Below are 22,914 nucleotides of genomic sequence, written 5' to 3'. Positions count from 1 at the left end.
CTACCCCCATTTCTGCTATCTCTGCCTCTTTTTGCTTCCTACTGAGAAACCTGCATGCGATTGTGACAGGGAGGCCCAGCTGCCAGAAGCACCCTACCCAACTTAGGTCTGGCCTGAGACACCCCCTTAGCTCAGGGCTCTGCCAGGCTGGTGCCAAACTCATACATCCACTCATTCAGCCAACAAATATTTATTCAAGACTTCCACAAGCCAAGCACTGTGCTTGGCCTGGGCTGGAACAGTGACTGAGGCTGCCCAGGTCCTTGTTCTCTGGGAGCTCAGGTTCTAGTGGCAATGCCCAGCCCCTGCTCAGGGAGCCCTCAACCCCACCCTCGCCCCTGGGTCCCACATGCTGAATGAATGGGAGCACCCCCAGGTGCGCTGAGCCCCAGATCAGTTTGCCTTCTACCTCTATGATGACAGCAGGTCAGAGGTTGGGCCACCCACATGGCAGTCAGAGTAGGGAGTGGAGGGTTTGACCGAGGTAGCTCACCCACTCAGTGGTTCTCAGAAATGCAGTGTCCCTGGACACCTGCAGGGCTGCCAGCACCCTGAACGTGCTGGGGTCTCTTCCAGGAGGGTGGGCTCTGATGGGCAGAGACCAGGGTCAGACTGGGTGGGAGGATCAACTCCTACCCACCAAAACTAACCCCCAATACCTGAGGGCACACTGGCCTCCTGAATGCCCCTCAAGGTTACAGGCATCCAGAGGCGGAGTTGCGGGAGGCCAGTGACAAGGAGGAGGAGGGGAGAGGCTGGGGGCTCCTTCCAGGGCTATACAAACCACAGACTCTTCCCTTGCTGGGACCAGAAGGTAGGTGAGGGCTTTGCAATGAGGGCAGGGCGTGGAGGTGACTGTCACTCTTTGCTGGCAGGGGTCTCAGGACTACAGGAACTCTAGACCCCTGCAAACATGCTTACATGGACTCTCATGTGGACCTGTAGTTGGATCTGGATGGGACCTCTGAAGCCACGTGGTCCAACCTGGTCCTCTCCCTCCCCAGCCACATTATACAGAGAAAGGAACTGGCCCAGAGGGAGGCGTGGAGCTGCCCGAGGTCACACAGCAGTCAGAGCTGAGTCCAGATTGCAGGGCCATGCCTTCCTATTCTTGAGATGCGGAGTGGGCCTGGTCCAGTCGTGCAGTAGAGGAGGAGACTGTGGTGCTCTGACTTGGGAGGTAGAGGATGGTGAACCAGCAGCAGATGAAGACACCTGTCAGGGAGGAGAGGCCTTGGTGAGCCTGGGGAGGGGTGGGCAGGGAGTGGGACAACCTGGGCTGGTGGCTGCTGAGAGGGAGGAGACTCACCATAACCACTCAAGAACTACTGGAAAAGTCAGGCAAAAATGCAACCATTACACAACCATTTCAAAATGAAATGAAAAAGAACCAAATAGAAATCTTGGAAATGAAAAACAGAGACCTTCAAAGAACATATCTACCTATACCTATCACAGAAAAGAAACAGCAAAATTGAGGAATTTTCAGACATACAAAACAACCATCATTCCTTCTATAAAGGATTATTAAAGGGGGCACTCCAGCAAGAGGAAAAGGGAAAGTGTGGGGCACAAGAAATTATCGTAAGTACAGAACATGACTTAGAAAAACTCTGTGTTTCAAGGAAATCTATAACCAAAACTCTATATACAAGAAAAATATTGAGAGGAGTTCAATGGGCAATTCAAGGTACCAAGGGCTCTGTTGTATTGGGGAGGAAGAGAGAAATACAGAACAACTCAGACCCAATGGACGCGAACTCAGTAGAGTGAAGCGTTCAGGCTTACATATTAAGGTAACCTCTGAAAGAATAGCGATGTCATCTATAGTTTCAAGGTGACTTTCTTCCCAACCATCAAGCCCTGGGATTCTCCAGGCATGGACTCATGATTCTCCAGCTGGAGACAGCTTCAGATGGCCATACGGTCATAATTTCTATGATTATTAATATAGTTCCCATGTATTGAAGACCTAGTGGTTCCCACATATGCATTGCCATTGTTCATCATAATCTGGCAGGCCAGGTGTGATGGCTCACATCTGTAATCCCAGCACTTTTGGAGGTTGAGGCGAGTGCATCACCTGAGGTCGGGAGTTTGAGACCAGCCTGACCAATATGGTGAAACCCCGTTTCTACCAAAAATACAAAACTTAGCTGGGTGTGGTGGCATACGCCTGTAGTCCCAGCTACTCGGGAGGCTGAGACAGGAGAGTTGCTTGAACCCAGGAGGTGAAGGTTGCAGTGAGCCAAGATCATGCCACTGCACTCTAGCCTGGGTGACTGAGCAAGACTCCATCTCAAAAAAATAAATAAATAAATCTGGTGAGGTAAGTAGGAGGTTTTCCCAATTTCGAGATGAATGAGGATCGGAGGAGCTGAGTGACTTGCTGGTGATGGATGGGGCTAGGATTTAGCCCCAGGGTTGCCTGGTCCCAGTCACTAAGCCACACAGTCTCATGGGGCACTGGGAGCCAGCCCTGGTCTTGGGGGCTTGTACCCGCTGCATCTAGGAGGCCTGGGTTTCTAGTGACTCCTCTGGACGGGGTGAGTCTCGTCACTCCCGTCTTGGCTGTTTCTCTCGCCCTCAGGCTGTGATGCCTCTCTGAGCTGTAGACGTCAGAAGCAAAGAGAACACATACAAACCATAACCCATGCACTGTTCTTACTCCTTTGCGGCGATCTCAGAGGAAGGACCCTGTGGGGGCCGGTAACAAACACAGCAAGCATTTCCTTCCTTCCATAGATCCCTGGAGATCCCGTCCATGTCATGTGGACATCAGATCTCATGACTCTGCCCTTCTGGTCACAGCTGATTGGACCAGAGATGGACAATGGACACCTGACTTGCAAGGTCGTGCAGGGCTATGGCGGCCATGTTGGATAACCATTTGGGGTCATAGTAAAGCGTGAGTAGGTAGAGAATGAAGGAGTTTCCACAGACACTAGGTGAGAGACTCCACAGCTCCAGGAAAAAGATGGAGAACGTATCTGCTTTGGTTTGGGTGGCTCTTTCTGATCCTGGTAGCAGCTCCCGTGAAGGCAGCTGATAATGTCTGGGATGTTTGTTCCCTCCAAGACTCATGTTGAAATGTGATTCCCAACGTTGGAGATGGGGCCTGGTGGGAGGTGACTGGGTCATGGGAGTGGGTCCTCATGAATGGCTTAGCACTATCCCCTCGGTGATGGGTGAGTGCTTGCTGGGAGTTCATGCAAGATCTCGTTGTTTAAAACAGCATGGTGCCTCCCCACTCCCTTGCTCCCACTCTCGCCATGGCTCCCCTTTATCTTCTGCCATGATTGGAAGCTTCCTGAGGCCTCACCATAACACAAATGGACTAATACAGCAGCCACACTTTGTTGCCCTGGATCCTTGCTCTGAATATTTGAAATCAACATCCTTGCCTTGCGCTAGCCTGATCAGAGTCCTGTGTCTTGCAAACCACCCTCTCCCCCACCTCCCAACACCTCCTGGGACAGACAACACAGCCCATCACCTCCCTGGTGCAGGAGCCTCACCTTGCAAGGAGTTGAAAAGTGCAAAGATGTAGACGGTGGAGAGGCCCAGGGGGGTGAGGATGGCCAACCCCCACGTCACACCCACCAGGCTTGAGAGGCCCAGCAAGGTGAGCACCTTCTTCCGGTTCTGCCCCCGCTCCTTGACCGCTGTAGCACTCGACAGGGTGAAGATCTTCCAGGTCACCAGGGCCAGGACCACCATGCCAAAGAGGAAGGTGATGAGGAAGTAGCCATGGACGGTGATATAGAGGGCGTACGTGACTGTCCCGTCACGGAACCAGCATCTGGAGGACGGGGGCGGCAGTGGTGGGACCGGAAGAGGTGCCTCTGGCCAGCAAGCCCAGGAAGTCCCCTGGCTGAGCTTTTCCATCCGTGAAGGTGCCTCTCCCATTACCACCCATCAATCCCCATTCTCCCACTGGGGAGGGACCATTATCAGGCTCCTGTCTGGTGTCTCTTTAATGCCAGAGTGACCTCAAAGGCATGTTTCGTTGGCACCATATGATGTAAAAAAAAAAACTGAATTAGTGGCTGCCTTTAAAATCTGAAGATTTGATATAAACACCCAGATTTTCTGCTTCTCCTAGAAAACCATATACCTGGCAGCTCTGTGGATGCCCTCCTGAAGGACAGTAACTGGCCGCCCATTAGTTGGCTCTGTGACTGCCAGTCCACTGCAGTCCCCACCTGGTCCAATGCCTGCATGTATGTGACAGCTCCTGGGCCCCTGTTTTTGAGGCCCTGGGGACAGGTCCAAGGCCTCGCCAGCTCCTCGTAGCACAGAGCCATGGGCCCAGTGGTAGGTGCCCCACGGACCCCAAGTTGTCTAGAAACAACTTAGCTCCATTGGCCCCTGCACTGCAGGGCAAAGGGCCTTAGAGAGCATGTTGATCCATTCCCCCATGCTGCAGATGAGGAGATTGAGGCTCTGGGAGAGACCGGGCCTGCCAAGGTCACATGCAGAGCAGGCAGGGCAGAGCCCGGACTGGACCCAGGCTACTGGGAATCACTGGGCAGGTGGTGGCCTGAACAAGGGCAGCTGGCTGGGCAGCAGTGGGGGCTGAAATCCAACACACCCTCTCCTCTCCAGGCTGTGCACCCAGCATGCGGACGGGGTGACCTTCTTCACTTTGCCTTAAGCTGCCGTATGGGCTGGTGTCGGCCCAGGCTCAAGTAAGGCACCCTGCCTCCTGGTCCAGTTTTCCCTCTCCTTTCTCAGGCTCCCTCTCTCATTTCACTTCCTCTCTCTCTCTCTCTCTCTCTCTCTCTCTCTCTCTCTCTCTCTTTCTCTCCCCGCTTCAGTTTACTCCTCTGTGCCATGAGCTGGCTGGATCTGAGGATTCTTCTGGTCTTGACATATTTGGTCTCTTTTCCTAGAAATCCCTCCTCTCCCCACCTCCCTCCAGCCCCAGTATGTGAAGCTGGGGAACTGGCATCACCCCGGCTCCCACAGCTGCCACTCACAGCTCCAGAGAGGTGCGGTTCTCCCTGTCTCGGATGGTGTAGAGGCCGTAGCTGTTGGCACTCCCAGTGCCAATGACCATCAGGGCAGGCAGGCCTGGGCACAAGGGGAAGTGGCATGGCATCACGGGGGCTCGCTGGCACGTCCTCCTCCACATCCCCTCCAGATGCCCGTCCCTTCAGCTCTGGGAACCCCTCCTTTCTCTCCCCAAGGCTATTTCCCTCCGCACCCTTGGGGCCAGCCGTCTATTCTGTCCGTCCAGGCAGCACCTACCCCAGCCCACCAGGCTCAGCTTCAGGAAGTAGTGCCCGAAGTAGGTGTTGAAGACCCTGACGGCAAGCAGGTAGAGGTGGAAGGCTTCCAGGCTCATCCAGGTGAAGACACAGAGCAGGAAGTAGTGGTAGACGGCCCCTCGGGCCCAGCAGGCGGCATCAGAGCCCTTCGAGCCACTCCCCACAGTGATCAAGAAGGCCAGATTCAGCAGGAACAGGCTGCCACTCAGGGCCACGTGGATCTTAGGGGCATCTTCTGACTTGAACCTCTGCCGGGAAAGCCTGGAGCGAGAAATGAGAGGCCCCAAGGGGCCGCAGCTCCCATGGGAGCTCCCATGGGGCACTCAGGCCTGTCCACCACAACAGCCCATGGCTCTCCACCCCCAACACCAGCTCCTGCCTGCTCATGCAGCTTCCAGCCCGGCCGGCAGCCAGAGTGGGAGCATCCTGAGGTTCAAGTCCAGGAGCCTCTCATGGCCCACGGGGCCCTGTGGGTTCCAGATCCTGTCGACCTCATCCTTGACCAATGTCAGGCAGGAGGATAGGGAAAATGAGGCAGAAGAATAGTGAGGGGAATTACAAGTTGGATAAAGGGCAGAATAAGTAAAAGCAGAGAACTGAAGCAAGGTGAAGGGGTGGGTGAGCAAGAAGCAAGATGAAAAGCAGAGGTTCAGCAAGCAAAACAAAAGTGAGATAAAAAGGGGAATCTCTCTACTAAAAATACAAAAAATTAGCTGGGCGTGGTGGCGCGTGCCTGTAATCCCAGCACTTTGGGAGGCCGAGGCGGGTGGATCACGAGGTCAAGAGATTGAGACCATCCTGGTCAACATGGTGAAACCCTGTCTCTACTAAAAATACAAAAAATTAGCTGGGCACGGCGGCGCGTGCCTGTAATCCCAGCTACTCAGGAGGCTGAGGCAGGAGAATTGCCTGAACCCAGGAGGCGGAGGTTGCGGTGAGCCGAGATTGCGCCACTGCACTCCAGCCTGGGTAACGAGAGCGAAACTTCGTCTCAAAAAAAAAATAAAATTAAATAAAAAATAAAAAGGGGAATCCCACGGCTGGCAAGCTCTGGACCAAAGCAGTAAGGGGCAGCTCTTCAGAGATGGGCATTTGCTTTAGAGAAAAAGTATCCTTCACGTAACCCCATATGATAATTAGCTACTTAAGCTTCATGCATATGGGCTGCATATCATGCACGTACTTAAAATTATGAGATGGAGGCGATGCATAAATGCACCAGGGCCCGAAGTAACTGAGCAACACATCTATCAATCAAAAGCCAGATACTGGCTAGAGATTAGGCAGCCTTGAGAAGAGAAGAAAAAAACACACCTGGAACCACCCAAACTACACGGAGCTGAGGCTGATCCCATTTTACAGAGGTCAGCCCGCTCTCCCGCTCTGAGAGCGGAATACTGCGTGGAATACACTCATGTCGCTTTGCTTGGCTATCTGCGTGTATCTCATCCAATTCTTTGTTCGGGGCGCCAAGAGCCTGGAACTGCGCAGCACCACCCGGTAACAGTTGCATTAGCCCAACTGCATAACTTGCAATTCCCCGAATGCATGCTGATTTTTCAGGCCGCCCAGACTCTGCCAGTGCTCTTCTCGCTGCTCCCAATGCCTTTTCTCCCACCTTCTTTGCCTGACTCCTGTTCTTCTGCCTTTCAAATGCCCCTTGGATGTTTCCTTCTGAGGAGGCTGTCTCTGCATGCCCCCTAGCCTGAGCTGATTTGGACGTTTCCTGCAGCATAGTGTAACTCCCCATCCTCTCCCTCCTCGGGTCTCTCCCATGCGTGAATTACAGGCCTAACAGTGGAGGGGCCATGGATTCATTGGTGACGTGGCTGGACAGGCAGGTGGATGCATGAAGCTGAAAATGCAGTAGAAGAGTGAGGCTCAGAGAGGGACGTAGTTTTACGGGGCTGTAGAGCAGGGCAGGGCAGGGGCTCCAACCCCGGGCTCCAGACTCCCTACCCAGTGACTCACCAGGCTCACCTCCCTCTCTCTGGAGCCCCTTGCTCCAAATTCTTAGCAAACCGGATCCAAAAGGGCTCTCAGCCAAGGGAGGGGGGCCCCGGGGCTTCCTGGAGGAACATCTGGAACCGTGTCCACCTCACCTGAGATACCAGGCCCCACCCTGGGGAGCTGGTGGCAATTTCTCCTGGCGCTCCAAGCCCCGCTCACAGGGTCCAGCAACGCAGCCAGCTGGCAAGGCATGCTCAGCTTGTTGGGGATGGAGACCGTGTCCTAGGCCAGGGCTTGGAGGGTGGGGGTAGGGGACACCGCTTACACTCATGGGTTGGTCTGTGATGGAGTAGGTGGGCCTAGTGGGGGCTGCAGCCCAGAGCCAAATGGTGACACAGAGGCACGTGGAGAAGGCAGTGGGACAGCCCTGGACTCAGGGGCAGGAAACCCAAAGGCTGCTTTAGGCCACCCTCAGGCACCCCCAGGATGCTGGGGGACAGGACAGGCTGGGGCACTGGCTCCCCTAGGCACCTTCAAGCTTGCAAGTGCTGTGGGTCCCTCAGCCATGGTCTGGGCCCAGGCAAGCGGGGCTGCAGCGCCCCCTGCTGTTTCTGCCTAACCTGTACTCACTCCCCCTTCTGGACACAGCCCCAGGTCTCCCTGAGGAACGCCCGCCCGTCCCCACTCATGACGATGACATAAGTCAGGGGCCAGGGGTTCTTTGTTAGCTCCAACCCAAGAGCAGGCACGTGGCCTGGCCAGCCAATATGTGTATTCTAGCCCTTGACCACAGTGACCCAGGCAGGCATGGGCACATGGTCCAAGTTAGACCAGTAAGACTCAGCTCTGGTGTATACGCGGGATAACACTGCACAGGCTGATACACGCAGACACGCACACACATGCTCACACAGGGCCAGTTTCATGAGCGTGTGACCTCTGCAGGGCCCCATCCTCAGAAGGACTTAATGTTCTACTGTCGCCATCTTGACATTCTTAAAATTTTTTGAATAAGGGGCCATTTTTTTTTTTTCTTTTTCTTTCTTTCTTTTTTTTTTTTCGAGATGGAGTTTTGCTCTTGTTGCCCAGCCAGGAGTGCAATGGCATGATCTCTGCTCACTGCAACCCCCACCTCCTGGGTTCAAGCGATTCTCCTGCCTCGGCCTCCCAAGTAGCTGGGACTACAGGCGTGTGCCACCACCCCTGGCTAATTGTTTTGTATTTTTAGTAGAGACGGGGTTTCCCCATGTTGGTCAGGCTGGTCTCAGCTCCTGACCTCAGATGATCCGCCCACCTTGGCCTCCCAAAGAGCTGGGATTATAGGCATGATATAATCCACCATGCCCCACCTTTTATATTTTCATTTTGGACTGGGCCCTGCAAATGATCTGTCCTGCACACACACACACATAGACACACACATTAATATATGTAAAAAATGGTGAAAACTGAGCAAAGACTATATTCTAGTCAACAGTACTATACCACCAGCTGCTGGTTTTGGTATGAACTACAGCTGTCTAGGATATATCCATCGGGGTTAAGCTGGAAGAAGGAACCACAGGACTCTTTGCACTATTTTTTGCAGCTTTCTGTTTATAATTATCTCAAAATAAAATGTTAAAAAAAAAAACCCTTCTCAATCCTGGGATTTAGCTTAGAATACTTGGAAAGAGGAGACCTCTTTTATTTTTGCCTAAGCAAAGGAGCTGTGATGCAATCCTGAGGCAGCCCCCAAGAGTAAAGAAACTGCCCAATGTGACTGTCAAAGAGCGAGCAAAGCTGTGAGAGGCAGAGGGAGACGAAGTCCTGGGGACCTCTTTTGAGCCCCTGGATCGAACCCTGCCTGAAGTCCATACACCTTGGGTTTTTCAATTACATGAACCCTATTCACTATTTGCTATCCCCAGTTACATGAACCACACATTCCCTGCTATGTTTAAGCCAATTTGAGTTAAATTTCTGCCACTTTTCCTGAAATAGCCCTGACACATTTCAACCTCCAACCCCATTTTGGGATAAGGACACTAAGGTGTGGAGAGGACATTAGTCAGAGGCCACACAACCTGAGTGCTTCCCACCCTGCCCTGCTGCCTCTCTTGAGGGTGGGAGGGAGACATGGTGGGGAGGTGGGGGTCACTCACCTCAGGACGGCATAAAGAACAATGGTGAAGGCCAGGAAGATCATGGAGACCCCACAGCCTGCCTGGGAGATGCGTGTGAGGATGTGCACCGTGGACTGGTCCAAGATGGGTCTCTGTGGGTGACCCCGGAAACGAGACCACATCAGTTGGAAGCCAGGCCCAGGTACCCCAAGACCACCAGGCAGCCCCCTCCCCTAGACAGGAGCTGGAAATCCCTGGAACACCTGGGATCAGAGTAGAAGGGGCTGTTACCAGGAGCAGGGTGAAAAAGGTCAGGTGATCACAACGGCACACGGTCCCCTCAGGTCCAACCTCCGTGGAGCAGCCCTCAGAAGCCCAGTCTCCAGTGGGCCCTGGAGAGGAGGCCAGGGGAACAGAGGGAAAGGGAATATAGAGAGCGGAGGGAAAGGGAGGGGAGAGGAGGGGAACAAAGGGGAATGGAATATAGGGAAGGGAGGGGAAGGAAGGTGTGGGAAAGGGAGGGGAGGGGAGGGGAACAGAGGAGAAGGGAATATATGGAGGAGAGGGGAGGGGAGTGGGAAGGGGAGGGGAGTGGGGAAGGGAGGGGAGGGGAACAGAGAAAAAGAGAATATAGGGAGGGGAGGGGAGGCCTGGGGAACAGAAGGGAAGGCAATATAGGGAGAGGAGGAGGGGAATATAGGGAAGGGAAGGGGGAAGGGGAAGAGAGGAGGGGTGGGGAAGGGAGAGGATGGAGGGAGTGGAGAGGAGGGGAGGGGAGGGACTTAGCCAGAGGAGCTGGCTGTGCCCCGCAATGCAGCCCATACGCTCCCTACCTTTGGTCGCATCCCAGAATACACAGGTGAAGGTCATGTTCTGAAACCAAACAGCGGGAGTCAGGAGACAGGAAAGGGGAAGGTTGGGGGAGGGCAGGGGAAGCGGGAGGACGCTGTGCTCCCTTGGGTCCTAGCGTGAGTGTGCGTGAGGTAGAAAGCAAGCTTCATGCCCATGGGCTGCATAGAAAAATTAAGTGTGTCATTTGATGAGCCCTTGGCCGACTGCGGTGTGGGGCTGTGGGCGGGGCGGGGGGTTTGCATGTTTGCGTGCATGTGCACGTGTCGGGGAGCCTGCATGTGGAGCATGCGGAATGCCGTGTGGATGCAGGTGGGCTTGCCAGGTCCTCATGTGCACTTCTAGAGTGTGTGGCCTTGGACGTAGGTGTATGTATGGCCCTAATGACTCCTCCTGGGTGGCTGTGGAAGGGGAGGGACAGATGTGCAGTGTCCCATGCAGGGCCCATAGGCCTGGGTGTGCCCACCCACCTGTCTGCCCCACAGTGACTGCCAGGCCTGGTCGGGGGACTCACAGTGGGTGGACGCTGGTGGGAGAAGATGATCTCCAGAGGCTCAGGCAGCCTGGTGACACGCATTCGTCCCACACTCAAGCCCACCAGGCGATTGTTCAACACGCTGCTGCCATCTCCCAGGCTGAGCTGGGGGCCCTGTGAGTGGGGAGATCAGGGGGCCAGGCTGTAGAAGGGGCCATCCCGACCCACCCGGGCTGGGGTTCCTAGCAGTCTCCAGGAACCCACGGCCCTTGCTTGGAGGGCGGAGTTCAAGACCAGGGGACCAGGGGGCTAAGGAGTCATGGGCAGCCTCCTCCCTGATGCTCCCAGTGGCCTCCTGCCTGGGCTGGGCCAGGCCAACTGGCTGCAAAGCTGTGCATGTGACCACTCTCCACTGCTGGCCTCCAGAGCTCCTCTGCCCTCTTAACTAGAGGGGGCACGGGGCCAAGATGAGCCAAGAAATGGAAGTCAGTGGGGAGGACAGCGTGCCCCTGAGGGTCTTAGCGTGAGGGTGCTTCAGTAGAAAGGGGGCTGGTGGGGGGAGCACAGCCCTCAGGGGTACACACGTCTGCACACGAGTGGACGCACACCTCTGGGGTGTGCATACCGTGTGCATACCTGGTACACATACGTGCCAGGGCATGGCTGCACTCGCACATGTGGATATGTCACACCTGAGCACAGGGGATGCTGTGTGCACAGGAATAGAAAGGACATGCGTGTTTGCGCACACATGAGGACACACAAGGGCACATGAGCACCCTCAGGACACAGGTACAGGTCAGAGGGCACTGATGTATGGGGTCAGACATCCAAGAGCGTGTGACCAGTGTGAGTCTGAAGGCCACAGACTCTAGTGACAGGGGTCTGGGATGACCACGGGTTGCATTAGAAACACTAAGAGACTCACCGCCTGCTCCGTCCCCATCGGATCCCTCAGCAGACGCCGGTGACCGCAAGCTGTGGCATGGGGCCCCCGAGGACCTAGCACTTTACCTCAGAGCTTCCCCGAGTCCTCACCTTGAAGAGATTCCCCGGACCGATGTCCAGAACGGTGATGGCCAAGCGGACCACAGACCTATTGCCCGGCAGGGATCCGAAAAGGCTCTTGGGAAGTCGCACTCTGTCAGGGGGCTTGTCTTCATCCTTCATCACCTGCCTTGGAATCTACAACCACAGACTCAGCAGCTCCATCTGTACCCAGCCTCCAACACGGGCCCTGCCCTCCCCCAGCTGGGAGGGGGAACTGAGGCATACTGGGTCGGGGCAGCACCTGAGGACTGTCAGGTCTGAGAGGCAGGACACCTGGGGCACAGTGCAAGCTCTGCTCCTCACAGGCGGTGCATCCCTAGACAAGTTACAGCCCTTATGGAGCCTCGGTTTTCCCAATACAGAGAGCAGAGCTAACCTTGTGCCTGTTTGGCCACCTGACACCTGGGCAAGCTGAACGTGCAAGTGTGAGGGTGGCTGAAGGCCACGTGCTTTTGGCCAGGGCCCTAACAGTCCCATTGTTTACACAAGGCTTGATGGAAAGAATGAAACCATCAGGAAGGAAGTTGAGGAACGGAGGGAACAAGGGCAGAGGGGGACACGCGAGTTTACTCTGAATATGAAATCCTCCCCACCCAACAACCACAACACAGTTTTAAAAAACAAAGAATGGTCAAAATATTGAAATACATATCAGTGGTCATTGCAAAGCATTTTTTTTTTTTTTTTGAGACCAAGTCTCGCTGTTGTCGCCCAGGCTGGAGTGCAATGGCGCAATCTCGGCTCACTGCAACCTCCGCCTCCCAGGTTGAAGTGATTCTCCTGCCTCAGCCTCCCAAGTAGCTGGGATTACAGGCATGTGCCACCATGCCTGGCTAATTTTGTATTTTTAGTAGAGACGAGGTTTTATTTTACCATGTTGGTCAGGCTGGTTTCAAATTCCTGACCTCAAATGATCAGCCCGCCTCAGCCTCGCAAAGTGCTGGGATTACAGGCGTGAGCCACTGCGCCCGGCTACAAAGCATGTTTCCTTCATTCTCTGAGCTCCCTGTCCCCGCAAAGGCTACAGCCTGACCCACCCCGGGCCTGCCTCAGAAGCACCACATGTGCATTGGCACAGGGGGGCTATTGTTGGAGCTGAAGGCCTCAACTTTCTCCTTCCCGGTCCAGACTCTCATCAAAAGGACAGGTGGGTGATTTCTGGGGCCAGGGCATAACCCAGGCAGAGGGCTCCGCTGCTTGAGTGACATAATAAAGGGTTGAGGAAAAAATCTATCTTCCATTTCCCTTTCTCCAGACAAACCCAAAAGTCCCTCATTCCTAACCAACCCACCTTGCTGCCTCAACCTCTACCACCATGTCCATTTCTTCTGGAAGGCCAGAGACTTTCTGAGCCCTCACTGTCCCGAGCATTCCCTGTGCATTATCTCATTTGCTCCTCTCATTCATCTTTTGTTTGTTGTGTGTTTTGTTTGTTTTTGTAGAGATGGAATCTCAGTGTGGTGACCAGGCTGGTCTGGAACTCCTGGCCTCAAGCCATCCTCCTACCTCAGCCTCCCAAAGTGCTGGGATTGCAGGTGTGCACCACTGCACCTGGCCATGTTAATCTTAAAAGTGGGCAGTACCTTCATCTTTTTACAGATCGGGAAACGGAGGCTCAGAAAAGTAATTTGCCCATGATCACAAGGGCAGAGCTGGGATTTGAATATGGCCCAGCATAAATCCAGAGTCTGCCCACTGAACCCTTTCCCTCATTTCAACTATGTTGCCTCAGCAGAAGAGCTCATGGGAGTTTTAGGCGTGGAGGAGGCTTAGAGCTCATTTTACAGGTGCAGCTCTGCCAGTCGGGATGTGGGGGGAACAAGCCCTGATGGGAACCAATCACAGGATATAACTCTCTTAGAGTTTTGAAATATTGTCCAAGAAAGATAGGGTCTGAACCAGTCAAGGGGGCTGGGGAGCTCTTCACCTGAGAGGGCTTGAGAGAGAAGTACAGGTCTTCTGCGGTGCTGGTGCTGAGGTTCTGGACCAAAGCCTTCAGGAAAGACATGTTCACCTTCTCCGTCAAGCCTTCCTCCACCAGGTGGGCCTCGTAGTTTAGCCAGTATCTGCAAGGGGCCAGGGACAGGGGAGGATAGAATCCCGCAGGCTGAATTACTCACACCTTGGGCTCTTGGGGTGAGAGGGCTGACACAAACTATCAAAGTAAAGACCCTGGGATCACGGCAGGAGGAAGAAAGATGGCTTGGGAGCCACCCAGACTGCTCCTGCAGGATTTCAGCTAGAGTCCCTTCTGAGTATTTCATGCATTTGTCTTTTTTTGTGTGTGCATGTGGTAAAATGCATATAACATAAACGTTACCATCTTAACAATAAAGTGTCCAATCCAATGGCATTAAGTAACTCACGATGTTGTGCAACCATCATGCTGTCTAGTTCCAGAACATTTCATCACCCCAAAGGAAACCCATGCCCATGAAGCACGCCCTTCTCCCTCCCCCTGGCCTCTGCAATCACTAATCTACCTTCTGTCTCCACAAGTTTGCCTATTTCAGATACCTCACACCAATGGAATTATACAATATGCAGCCTTTGGTTTCTGACTTTCACTTAGCGTAATGTTTTCTGGGTTCATCCAAGTTGTAGCATGTACCAGTATTCCATTTTATTTTATTTTTGAGATGGAGTCTTACTGTGTCGCCCAGGCTGGAGTGCAGTGGTGCAATCTCAGCTCACTGCAGCCTCCACCTCCTGGGTTCAAGTGATTCTGCTGCCTCAGCCTACTGAGTAGCTGGGATTACAGGTGTGCACCACCATGCCCAACTCATTTTTTGTATTTTTAGAAACATGGAGTTTCAGTACGTTGGCCAGACTGGTCTCGAACTCGTGACCTCAAGCGATCTGCCTGCCTCAGCTTCCCAAAGTGCTGGGATTACAGGCATGAGCCACTGCACCTGGCCCTATTTCTTTTTTAAAATTCCTTTTAGTAGAGTCGGGGTCTCACTCTATTGCCAAGGCTGGCTTTGAACTCCTGGCCTCAAGTGATCTTCCTGCCTCAGCCTCCCAAAGTTCTAGGATGACAGGAGTGAGCCACTGTGCCTGGCCCCTGTATTTTTTTTCTTTTTATGGATGAATACTATTTCATTGTATGGAGAGATCATATTTTGATTATGCCTTCAACCATTGAGGGACATTTGGAGATTTTCCTTTTTTTTGGCTATTGTGAAAAGTGCTGCTACAAATATTCATGTACAAGCTGCTGCTTTATTTTTATTTTTTATTTTATTTTTTTTGAGACTGAGTCTCGCTCTGTCACCCAAACTGGAGTGCAGTGGAGTGATCTCCGGTCACTGTAACTTTCGCCCCCTGAGTTCAAGCAATTCTCCGACCTCAGCCTCCCGAGTAACTGAGATTACAGGTGCCTGCCACCTCGCCCAGCCAATTTTTCTTTCTGTGTTTTCAGTAGAGACAGGGTTTCACCATGTTGACCAGGCTGGTCTCAAACTCCGGACCTCAAATAATCTGCCCACCTCGGCCTCCCAAAGTGCTGGGATTGCAGGTGTGAGCCGCCGTGCCTGGCCCACGTACAAGCTTTTATTTGGAGACTTGTTTGAAATTCTTTTGGGTATGTCCCTGAGCAGCACAGAGAGGAGCCTCTGAACAGCTCTGCGGTGTTAAGAAGCTGCTGGATCAGCTGCAGGTGGGGAGGGAAGTGTTTTCAGGCCACTGAAGTAACATGATCCAATGAGATTGCTGTCCTAACACCAAGCCTGAGAGCAGGCTTTCATTCATTCCTTTAACACATATTTACTCAGTACTAATACAAGCCAGGTGCTTTGCTAGGTATCCCAGAAGAGCTATGGACAACTTCTATTAGGAGTGGAAGAAGGAAAGAGAGGCAGGGATGTTTTTGGAGATGGCTCCTGAAGATGTTGTATTCTAAACCCCTCCATCTCCCTCACCCCCGCATCTAACCAGTCTCTTGTCTTACATCATGCCAGTTGCTGCTGGTGGTGCTGGCTCAGCCCTCACTCCCACCCAGGCCCCTCTAGTGCATCCTACGGGGTCATGTCTTCCTGCATCACCACCCCCATCACCGTTCCTGAGGCCTCAGCAATCTTTCCAAAATGCAGAGTTGACTATACTCTACCTGTGCTTAAAATATGTCATTGCCGGCCAGGTGCGGTGGCTCATGCCTGTAATCCCAACATTTTGGGAGGCTGAGGCTGGCGGATCATGAGGTCAGGAGATCGAGGCCAACAAGGTCAAACCCAGTCTCTACTAAAAATACAAAAATTAGCTGGGTATGGTGGCACACGCCTGTAATCCCAGCTACTCGAGAGGCTGAGGGAAGAGAATCGCTTGAACTCAGGAGGCGGAGATTTCAGTGAGCCATGATCATGCCACTGCACTCCAGCCTAGCAACAGAGTGAGACTCCATTTCAAAAAAATAAATAAATAAAATAAAAAGTCATTGCCTTGCCGCACCCCGCCATTGGTATAACTTACACAATCCTTCACACCTTAGTCTGCTTATATTTCCAGTCCTATCTCCCACTCATAGCATCTCCCCATTGCCTCTTTCATCCCCAAGCAGTTTACATTGTTACAGTTCAAAGCATTGAAAGTTATCCCCGAATACTCTCAGTTCTGCTGCCTGTATCCCCACCATTGCTTAGATCCAACTGGAAAACTCCTATGCACCCTTCAAAGCCCTTTCTGGGTTTCCTCCTCTGTGAAGCCTTGGCCGACTTCCCTCCTCCAGGCTAAACTGGCACCTTGTCTGCCCTTGTGTATACACTCTGGAGTCATCATTATTTGGGTCTGTATCTGTCCTTCCACAACTCCCAAGGGCTGGGATAGGAGTGGATTCATCTGTGAATCCCCTAGATCAGTAGGGACCCCAATTGCCAGGATGGAGGTGTTGGGTGTGGGGACTGTGGTGTCAAACAAGGTGGAAGGGTGAGATGGGAGTGGCATTTTCTGGGGCCATGGGGGCAGATGACCCCATCCCTTCCTGATAGCACCCCCTCCTGGCAGCTTCAGATTCCCCCTCCAGCTCAGGGAACCCCCTTACTTTTGCAAATTTCCCACATTGCAGGGCTCGCTCTCGGACTTCCTGCACTTGGTGAAGCACCCAGCCTTGTCTTTCAAGTTGAATGCGCCGTACTCGTCCATGTTGGACCCCAGGCAGCTGCGTCTTGGATTTTCGGTGGTCTTTTCCTGACCTAAGGAAGGGATGCAGAGAGTGTGAATGGGCTGGACGAAGATGGGCAGCAAGGAGGAGGAGGGGGAAAGGAGCTGGGGCTCCGGAGTCTGGTGGTTGGCCTGGAACCCAGCTCCATGCGTCACATTAACAGTGCACTTGAGTGGGACGCAAACCCTCTCTCAGGCTGTATCCAAGGTGAAGGGAGATGCCCCATCTCCCAGAGCTGGTAGGATGCTTTGGGGAAAGCATGTGCAAAAGGCTTGGCACATGGCTCTGTAAATAAAAGGTTTCATATGTTCATGCTGTTGCTTCTTTACCCCTTCCTCCAGGGAGTCTTCCTGGCTTCTCACAGTTATTCCACATCAGACCTTCCAAAGCCCTTACAGCTGTGGACTCTTGTGGAACTCTTGGATGCCTTCTGTCTCGGTTTGCCACTTTCTCCCACGTTTACCCTACAACCCTCACAGCTACCTCCCGGGACAGGCAGAAAATGCAGCAAACCAAGGCCTCTCGAGCAAAATGACTTGAGAAAGGTTACTAGCTAGTTGGAGGTTGCTCCAGGACTGAAGACCAGCTTTTGTGACTTTAAGTTCAGTTCCCTTTCACCTAATACAGGGCATGAATTGAAAGCTTTGAGTCATCTACTAGCTGTAAGTCCCGAAGCAAGTTACTTAAACTCTCTAAGGCTCAACCTTTTGCCAGCAAAATGGAGCTAATAATGCGTTCCTTCCAAGTTTTGGGAAGAATTAGAGATAAAGGACGTAGCTCATTGTAGGTGTTCAAAGAGTTACCACCTTTAACAGTTTATTGCACAACCTTCTGGAAATTTTGCAGAAGGTATGCATATGCAAGTATTTATAAGCACATCATTTTTTTTTAATTTAAAACAATTTTTATTGAGAAGAGTGGGTTCTCACTGTGTCGCCCAGGCTGGTCTCAAACTCCTGGCCTCAAGCGATCCTCCCATCTCGGCTGCCCAAAGTGCTGGGATTAGAGATGTGAGCCACCATGCCTGGCCAATACATCATTTTAAAATTTACACAAAATCACTTAGCAATATATGCTTTTTCTTTTCTTTTGAGACAGAGTCTTGTGCTGTCACCCAGGCTGGAGTGCAGTGGCATGATCTCAGCTCACTGCAACCTATAGCTCCCAGGCTCGATTTATCCTCCAACCTCAGCCTCCCAAGTAGTTGGGACTACAGACACATGCCACGATGCCCAGCTAGTTTTTCATTTTGTTATATTTTTTATTTTTATTTTTTGTAGAGACAGGTTTCACTGTGTTTCCCAGACTGATCTCGAATCCCTGGGCTCAAGGGATCCGCCAGCCCTGGCCTCTCAAAGTGTTGGAATTTATAGGCATGAGCCACCACGCTTGGACGAGCAATATATCTTGAAGAACTTTCCACCTCATTCTTTATATAGCTACAAACTATTCCATTACATGGGCATTGCAACCCTTTTTTAACCAGTCTCCTGTTGGTGGACAATGATTTTCACAATCTGCCCTAAGAATTCCTGAGTGTGCATCTTTTCAGCTTGTGTTGAGAACTCATAGAAAACGTTCCTATCGTAGGACTATCTAGATCTAACTGTATGTGCTTTAAAACTCTGCCAGGAAGGCCAGGCGTGGTGGCTCACACCTGTAATCCCAGCACTTTGGGAGGCTGAGGTGGGTGGATCACCTGAGGTCAGGAGTTTGAGACCAGTGTGACCAACATGGGGAAACCCTGCCTTTACTAAACATACAAAAATTAGCCAGACCTGGTGGCAGGCACCTATAATCTCAGTCACTTAGGAGGCTGAGGCAGGAGAATCACTTCAATCAGGGAGGCAGAGATTGCAGCGAGCTAAGATCGCACCACTGTACTCCAGCTTGGACCACAGAGCAAGACTCCATCTCAAAAAAAAAAAAAAAAAAGAACAAGAAAACATTCCTATCATAGAACTTTCTGTATGTGCTTTCAAAAACTGCCGGGTGTTACTGAATTTCCCTCAAAACCTGGTGCACCTATTTAAACTCTCACCAAAAGTGCGTAAGAGAGACTATTTATCCACATGCCTATTATTCTATAGTTTACTAAACTTCTGTATTTTTGAGCACCTGCCTGTATGCGGCCGATTATATGTCTTCTACTCTGAATTGCTTTGGCGTGTCCTTCTCCCATTGATGGTGGGACGTGGTCTCAGCTCTGAATCCTCATTTTTTGGATTGCTCCCCCAGAAACTGGTAGGGGAGCTCCCTGTGCCACGGGTGGTGCTGGGGGTGAGGCGGGCAGGGGCTCATTTGCTTTCCATTTTTTTATTTCCCTCTCTGCTGTTTGATTTTTAAAAAATCATGTCCACTATTAATGTCATTTAAAAAAAACTGTTCATTTTTAAACGTTAAGACAAAAAAAATACATGATAAAAATAATGGCTGAATAAAGAGTAATGGCAGGGCAAAAAAACATTTGGGAGTGGATTTTGTAATAATGGATTCGACATGTGACAATTCGTTTTAGACAGCTTATAAGGAACTTTAAATTTCTGTATGCATTGTTTAATGGGAGATGCAAATGATAGACGAGCATGCATGTAATATGATCCATGTTTGCTTTTATGTAAAGGGGAGAAGAGGGAAAGGAGGAGGAAGACAGAAGCAAGGAGAGGGAGGAAGAGAGGAGAGAAGAGGAGGGGATGGGAGGGGAAGGAAGAGGAGGACGGGAGAGGAGGGGATGGGAGGGGAAGGAAGAGGAGGACGGGAGAGGAGGGGATGGGAGGGGAAGGAAGAGGAGGACGGGAGAGGAGGGGATGGGAGGGGAAGGAAGAGGAGGACGGGAGAGGAGGGGATGGGAGGGGAAGGAAGAGGAGGACGGGAGAGGAGCGGAGAGAATATGGTCCGCTTGAGGGCAAGTGCGGTTCTCTGCCATCCCAGCCCTGCTGTCGTGAATGGGCACAGGTGCAGACAGCCTGCTGGTGGGTGACATCAGAGCCTCCCGCCTGGCCTGCCAAGAATTTCAGTGCAGGCATGTAAGTGAAGCTCTCGGCAAACACCCTGCACAGAGACAATCGGTACATATCTTTTCTGTGTTTATTCTTTGAAGCACTTCATGTAGACAAGGAGACCCTGCGCTAGGCCTGTGGGTGGGATAGCGCCCCCTCCTCTCCAGACCCTCTGTGCTCTAAAGCCTGGCCTCCATGGACTGCCTCATTTGGGGTTCAGCAAATGGGGAGTGGACTGGAGGTCAGAGGGCAGGAGGAGGGCAGGGTGGGCATTCGCCCCCACCCGGCACAGCTCCCTCAGCCCCTGCTGGCTCACCGCAAGCAGACCACCACCATTTCCCTCCCACAGCCACAGTCTGGCTCCAAAAGCTCAGGTGGCCAGAACTCACGGTGCCAAAGGCTGCCCCAGGTGCCAGCCTGCCCAGCAACCACCCTGCTTGCTCCCCGTGCCCTGCGCACACCTTTGTCACGTGTCCCTTTATGGCAGCCTCTCCAGTGCATCTGTCCCCTGCTCAGCCTTAACAGCTGGGTCCCACATGCTGGTGCCCACCACACCGCGTCACTCCTGCAGACTGTGAGCCTTTTGAGGGTGGGGGCCGAGTGGTACCAGCAGGAGCAGAGGGCACCATCGATGCTTCTTGAATGAATGAATGAACGAATGGGCAGACAGATGAACGGAGACTAACACATAACTGTCCACACAGGAGGGAGTCTTACTTCTGGGTGCAGACCTGTCAAAGCTCCTCCCTCAATCAAAGGGCTGCTGCTCTGCCCCAACCAGAGCATGCACGTCACCATGCAGAAAACAGCATCACCTAGAGGAGCCTCGAAGGCCCAACCAGCAATGGCGGCTGGGACCTGAGGACGCCCATAAGCCCCGGTCACAGCTGCCATCGGTGGCTCTGTTCATCCATCCATCAAGGGCTGCCTGGTGGCCTGCTCTGCACCAGGACCTCCCGCGGCCACTAGGAGGACAGTGCTGCCATCTTCCACCCTGTTTTTGAGCCAGGGACTGATTCACTCCACTGAATCTCCCGATGTTTGAAGAGAAGAGGGTTCTTTGAAGCCCAAAGAGGTTGATCTATGAGGCCAAAGCCATGTGACCACACACTGGACACCCAGGGAGATGGACATGCAGGCCCCTCACCGAGTCAGGAGCAAAACAAGAGCGGCCCACAAGACCCGGAGATGGGAGCACTCGGGAGGGAGCACTCAGGAGGGAGCACTCAGGAGGGAGCACTAATGGGGAGCACCTCCCTCTATCCCAGAGGGTTGCTAAGATGCCACAGAAGCCAAGAAGAGTAAATGGAGCCAGTTAGGTGGGCAAGGGGTAGGGGAGCAGCTTTCCTGGGAGAGAGGCCAGCAAAGGCAAGGCCCAGGTGCTTCCATGGCCTCTGGAGATGCAACATGTGTTCCCGTGTGAGACGGGAGGGTGACGGGGAGGAGTGTGGATCCTGGCTCAGGCCACTGAGGACCAAGGGGCCATGGCTGAGACTGGGAGAGGGGGCCAGGGTGGGGTGCGGGAGGAGAGGGCCAGACCAATGAGGTGATAGGCCTTCCTGGCCTCAGCTTCCTGAGTGTCCGAATCCTGTCCCCAGGATCCCACAAGCCAGCTGGAGAATCACCTGCCCAGAGCCAACCCTGTCCCACAGCCAGGCCTAACAGGGAGCCGCAGCCCAGGCTGGGGAGTCACGAGCACCCTCTGACCTCCCCCATCTCCAGGGCACACGGGAATCCAAGAGCAAGGTTTAGTGGCGGACAGGACTGACCCAAAGGGACAGGGTTAGAGGAGGTGCTGAGGCGGCCACGGGGGACTCTCGGAGGACACGTCCCAGACACCCCAACTCCCCACCCTCTCCTGTCCCTGCATCTGTCCCTGGCTCCCTCCCTCCCTCCACAGGGGTGAGAAGCCAGTCACTTACTTAAGGCCAGGAGTAGGAGAAGCGGGAGGAGCAGGGCCCCCAGGCCCCTGGGCATCGCCATCCTTGGCCAGCCTTGCCCACGCCACCAGAGTCCTGCAGCTGTCTGGCCCTCTGGCCCCAGGATCCGCTGAGCTGGCCTGCCCCCACCCTGTGGCCCCACCGCTCTGGCTTCCTGTGTCCTCTTTCTCACCCTTCCTGCTCAATGGCGCCATCGGTTGCGTTGTGAAAGGTGAGTGTGGGGAACTGGGCAGTGTTCCCAGCCTCACTGCGCCCCGGGGCCACCTGCAGAGGGAGCTGCTGAGCCCACCCAGGGATGTGCCCCAGGGTCCCACTGGGGTGGGATCTACGAGGCGGAGGGGTGGGGGCATTGAGTGGCCACAGAGGCCTCACCTTAGAGCAGACCCCTGGGAACTGTGATGCGCACAGGCGTGGAGCCAGGTGCACCTACTCAGACCCCTCCTCTCACAAGCTGGGGGCTTCTCTGAGCCTCGGTTTCCTTCTCTGTAAAGTGAAGATGGCAATAGGGCTGCCTCCTAAGGCTGTGTCAGGGTTTGATGAGACCTGCAATAACCCGGGCACAATCCTGGCTCTGGGCATGAGGACGACGACCCGGATGGTGCCTAAGGCTTGAACCGGGCTGGAGGGCATGGGAGAGCCGGAGCTGGCCCTGTGGCCCGAGCCTCCCCCACCAGCTTGGATAACAGAACGTACTCAGAGACAGGGTAGCGGGAAGACAGGAGTGCAGCCCCAGGGGTTGGTCAGGCCTGGCCTGACATCCGTCCTGACCACTTCCTGGCTGGGTGGCCTTGCACAAGCTGTCTGTCACCGGAGCCTCTCGAGGCGTGTGATGCACTCACGGATGACGCATGCAGAGCCGCTCGGCCGGTGGGTGTGGCCGTTATATCATTTCTGATCAACAGTGCTGTGAAATCGTTGTCTTCCCAACCCAGCTGGTCACTGATCGGACGGGAAGCGGGGGCGGCAAACACGCCTGGGCTTCAGCCTAAAGGAATCGGGCCGCCAGCCACTCGAGCTTCAGCTCTGGAGGCCCCAGGGAGGCACAGTGGATGAGCCCAGGGCCACCTGGAGATCGGAAGGTGAAGGACACCCCGCCAAGGTGTGTGGTCACTGGCACC

General features: G+C 53.5%; 1 protein-coding gene across 1 annotated transcript; it reads right to left on the bottom strand.

The window, feature by feature from the left end:
• Positions 1-202: 202 nt before the first annotated feature.
• Positions 203-21,892, bottom strand: ADGRG3 (adhesion G protein-coupled receptor G3). The gene is made up of 12 exons (XM_012447873.3): positions 21,779-21,892; positions 16,738-16,888; positions 13,630-13,768; positions 11,691-11,837; positions 10,692-10,826; positions 10,162-10,201; positions 9,620-9,720; positions 9,368-9,480; positions 5,254-5,534; positions 4,983-5,076; positions 3,519-3,802; positions 203-1,215 (listed from the first exon to the last, which is right to left on the bottom strand). The coding sequence occupies exons 1-12, from the start codon at positions 21,837-21,839 to the stop codon at positions 1,106-1,108; spliced, it is 1,656 nt and encodes a 551-aa protein (XP_012303296.2). The 5' UTR covers positions 21,840-21,892; the 3' UTR covers positions 203-1,105.
• Between the last annotated feature and the right edge of the window lie 1,022 nt (positions 21,893-22,914).

The sequence above is a fragment of the Aotus nancymaae genome, unplaced genomic scaffold (genome assembly GCF_030222135.1).
Source record: "Aotus nancymaae isolate 86718 unplaced genomic scaffold, 86718_ANA_hifiasm-v0.15.2.pri h1tg000030l, whole genome shotgun sequence".
Taxonomy (NCBI): domain Eukaryota; kingdom Metazoa; phylum Chordata; class Mammalia; order Primates; family Aotidae; genus Aotus; species Aotus nancymaae.
The sequence above is the reverse complement of the archived record's forward strand: the minus strand, read 5'-3'. Positions and strand labels throughout refer to the sequence as shown.

Bases quoted from the DNA above. Each gene is read 5' to 3' on its own strand.
- ADGRG3 (XM_012447873.3), bottom strand. From the start codon at position 21,839: ATGGCGATGCCCAGGGGCCTGGGGGCCCTGCTCCTCCCGCTTCTCCTA. The intron at 13,769-16,737 runs GTAAGGGGGTTC...GGCCCCTTGCAG, and splicing joins AATGTGGGAAATTTGCAAAA to ATACTGGCTAAACTACGAGG. The intron at 10,827-11,690 runs GTGAGGACTCGG...CCCCACTCACAG, and splicing joins GTCCGGGGAATCTCTTCAAG to GGCCCCCAGCTCAGCCTGGG.